Raw genomic sequence first — 3505 nt, 5'->3', positions numbered from 1 at the left:
GGAAAGAGTACGGTTGGTTCTAGAAACTAGGTGGCCATAGGCGATGCACAGAAGCTCACTGGATTTGGAGACAGAGGACCAGGGTGCATCTCACCGAGCTGTCCCTGTGCTTCCCTGGGTCCCCATTTCTTTATCTAGAGAGAAACAATGGCCCTTTCCCCAGAGAGCTGCTGTAAGGAATGAGTTAACAACTGATGTGACGTGACGAGTTAACTGATGTGAAAGTATTTGCGGAATACGAGCGCCTACTATACACATATATAGAATATTGCTATATGTGTGTTCCTAGATTACTACTATATTATATAGTACTAGATTACTACTATACACATATATAGAATTATTACTTCTAAGATTACCGGGAAGAGGAAATCTTGGGGTCAGGAATGTTCCTGGCCCAGCCTGGCGACTCCGGGGCTGGTTCTGCCCCAGGAGCTGAAGGTTCCAGAGAAGACGCCTGCCCGCATGGGGCCCCTCCTGCCCCCGACCGCGGGCTGGGGAGGGTGCAGCGGGAGGAGTCCGCCGCAGAGAGGATGCACCTGGAAGGAGGAGCCCGACAGGCCTTCGGGAAGGTCAGGCTCTCCCCTCCGGACCGCCGTTCACGGCCTGTGCACCTCTCCCCGCAGGGGGGGCATGATCCAGACCGCGGAGCAGTACGAGTTCCTGCACCACACCTTGGCCTTGTACGCCGCCCAGCTGCCAGAGGAGCCCAGCCCCTGACCCTGGCACCCTCCCCCGCGCAGGGCCGCCTCCCTGGGCCTGGGAAGGTGGGTTTGGGAAAGGGGACCTTGTGACCTGGGGAACCCCCTGAGTGGGCATGGGAACAGGGTGCCCCTCGGGGTGTGTCTGGGGTCACAGGAAGCTGGACGGTGAGGACAGGGCTAGACACTGTTCTTCAGCACTGCCCACTCCCCTGCTCCCTGCAGAGGCCCCCCATGTCCCTCCGAGCTTAAAGCTGGCGGCTGACCTTTACAAGAGCTGGGAAAGAGGCCCGGGCATCCTGGTCCCTGCAACGCCGCGTGAGCCTCAGTCTCTTCCTCGGACATGGACATCAGGTGCTTTACTGCCACAGGGGGAGAACAACCAGAGGAGCACCTAGAAGCCACTCCAGCTGCAACCCCTTCCTGGGGCTGGCGAGAGAGTGACCCCAAGATCACCCCCCACCCTGGCCCAGCCCGAGAACAGGCCGATGACCTGAGCAGGGAAAAGCCTGGTGCTACCTGGGCCAAGTCCTCAGCATCCTAGCAGGGACTCTGCCTCTTCACCCACATCCGTGAGGCTGGACACCCCGCAAAGAGAGCAGGGACCAGACTGCCCCTGTGCCCACACGAGTGTCTGGGGAGCAGGCTATGGAGGTGACCTGGTGGGACAGTTGAAATCTCTAGAAGAGGGAAAGTGAGTGGAGCCCTTGGAGGCCCAGACGGCTGCCCCTGCCTCCGTAACTGCCGGCCACCCACCCCAGCTACTCTCCAGGGAGGCCCAGCGTCCTCTGCCTGCCTTCGGACCCCAGAAAGGACTCCGGGTACCCAGGGAGGCCACAAGAGACGAGCAAGGAGCCGAGAGCACTGCCTGACTTTAGACAAGCAGCCCCGCCATGGCCTCCTCCCCGCAGAGCACGCCTGGGCGGCTGGCTGTTGCTGTGAGCGACCCGGGTTAAAGCACCTACGTGGACCCAGGGGCTCAGGCTGAACCCGGACCCCCCGTAGCCTACCCCGGAGAGCTAACTCCCCTCCGCACCTCACACCCACAAGATGTCCAGGGCCCCCCAGCTCTATGTCAGGGCTGACCACCACACCCCAGGGAGGCGTCCAAATCCTTCGTCCTTGAATCCGAGATGGGCTGCCCATGGGGGGAAGGCAGGCACCATCCTTCCAGGTGTTTGGCCCCTGCGGGCTGCCTTTGCCGGGGCCAGTTCTCCGAGGAACCCCCGCAAGGAGCTGGGTCCCAGAGCAGAGCTGGCCTTTCCCTCAGACAGCGCTTCTGGAAAACATGCAGCGTTGGAACCGAGGGTGACTTCCTAATGCTTCTGCTGGTCTCCTTCCTCACCGCCTGGGAATGGGCTCACCCCCTCCTGAAGCTTTCCTGCCCTATGAGAGGCACTCCCGGGGCCTGTGGCGCTGGGTGCTGGGCCGTCAGGCGCCTGGTCCTCCCTGAGCTCAGACCCCACAGGATGAAAGCCACCGCACAGGTGGCAGCCTCCCCTCCCTGGGCGCTGTTACCCCAAGCCTGTCCCAGAGCTTGAGGACAGGCTCTGAAGAGTGACCAGGTGGGAAAATAAAGACTTGGCGGATGACTTCCTCTCAGGCCTCTGGAGCCTCTTTACATCGGTAGAGAGAGTAGGAATCCACAGGCCAAGAACAGGTCTGATCTTTACCCCAGACGCGCACTTTCACAGCCCTTCGAGGGACACGTGAAACAAAGTGACACTGGAGTCGGTCTGGGAAACAGGCAGAGGTGTTCCTTAGGCGCTAGAGAGGGACTCACAAAGGGCAAGGACTAGAAAGACCATGTAAGTTAATAACTTAATAACCCAGGATATTGCACTGGGCCAGGACTTTGTGATTCCTCCACTTTGGCAACTGATCATTTGGGGTCATCTCGGCTGGGCTTGGCAGATATGGTTGATATTGAAACTTTACGCACCTTTGACTAAAACCACAGACGCCACGTGAGTGCCTGTGGAGGCCAAATAGGAAGGCACGCCCAAAGCGGGGTGTGGGCTCAGGGGGTCCAGCAGCCCCGAGGTTGGGTCCTCCCAGGACCAGCATCTCCGCAAGCCCCACACCTCCTACCGCCAGCTCTCCTGAAGAAAACTTTGGTTTTTACCAAAACAGGCCAACTTTTTTCATTTGCCACAAACCTCCCTCACGGGAAACCCCCTGCAGGACTCTCTCTCTTTATCTTTAGTATCATGGTGGTCTCAGTAACAGTCACTTTGGGCCAGAGGCTTCCTAAGCAAGTGGCCCTGGTACCTCGTGGTTAATAAGGCCTCACAGGTGGATGTTCCCCTCCACTGGGGCTCTGGTACCCAGAGATGCTCAGAGGCAAGGACTCAGGGAACAAAAGATCTTAGAGACATCGTCCCCGCGTCCTGGGAAGCCACGGACCACCCTCCTCCACACTGGAAATGGTCCCGCTCAACGGGGCCCTCGCCCACCTCGGGCCCACCGCCCTGTAAGAAGGAAGTGGGTGCCAATCGGGGCACGGCAACCCGGGAAGGCGAAAAACAATCGGAGCTCTTTCCCCAAGGGCCCCTAGCGCACAGCAGCCCGGCCCGCCCCGAAGGCCGCGGGCGCCCCGCCCAGCGTACCCGCAGCCCGGCCCGCCCGGCCCGGCCCGGCCAGGAGGAGCGCGCCCGCTCGGGGGCGAGCAGGGCCGGCGGCCGCGCGGGCGGAGGAAGAGGACGAGGAGGAGGACGGCTGCGAGGAGGCCCGCGACCGGGAGGGGAAGGACGCGCGGAGGCCACACCCATCGGCGCGCCGATCCGGCAGCGAGTCGTCGGCGG

General features: G+C 61.0%; 1 protein-coding gene across 1 annotated transcript in view; it reads left to right on the top strand.

Moving 5' to 3' along the window:
- Nucleotides 1–720, top strand: part of PTPN7 (protein tyrosine phosphatase non-receptor type 7) — a 10396-nt gene extending 9676 nt beyond the window's left edge. The window contains 1 exon segment of the mRNA XM_007456153.1: nucleotides 578–720. Coding sequence (XP_007456215.1) covers nucleotides 578–720 — 143 coding nt within the window.
- The last annotated feature ends 2785 nt before the right edge of the window (nucleotides 721–3505 follow it).

The sequence above is a fragment of the Lipotes vexillifer genome, unplaced genomic scaffold, assembly GCF_000442215.2.
Source record: "Lipotes vexillifer unplaced genomic scaffold, Lipotes_vexillifer_v1.1 scaffold1201, whole genome shotgun sequence".
In the NCBI taxonomy this organism is placed as follows: Eukaryota; Metazoa; Chordata; class Mammalia; order Artiodactyla; family Lipotidae; genus Lipotes; species Lipotes vexillifer.
Note: the sequence above shows the minus strand (reverse complement) of the source record. Positions and strands in the feature narration are given on the sequence as shown.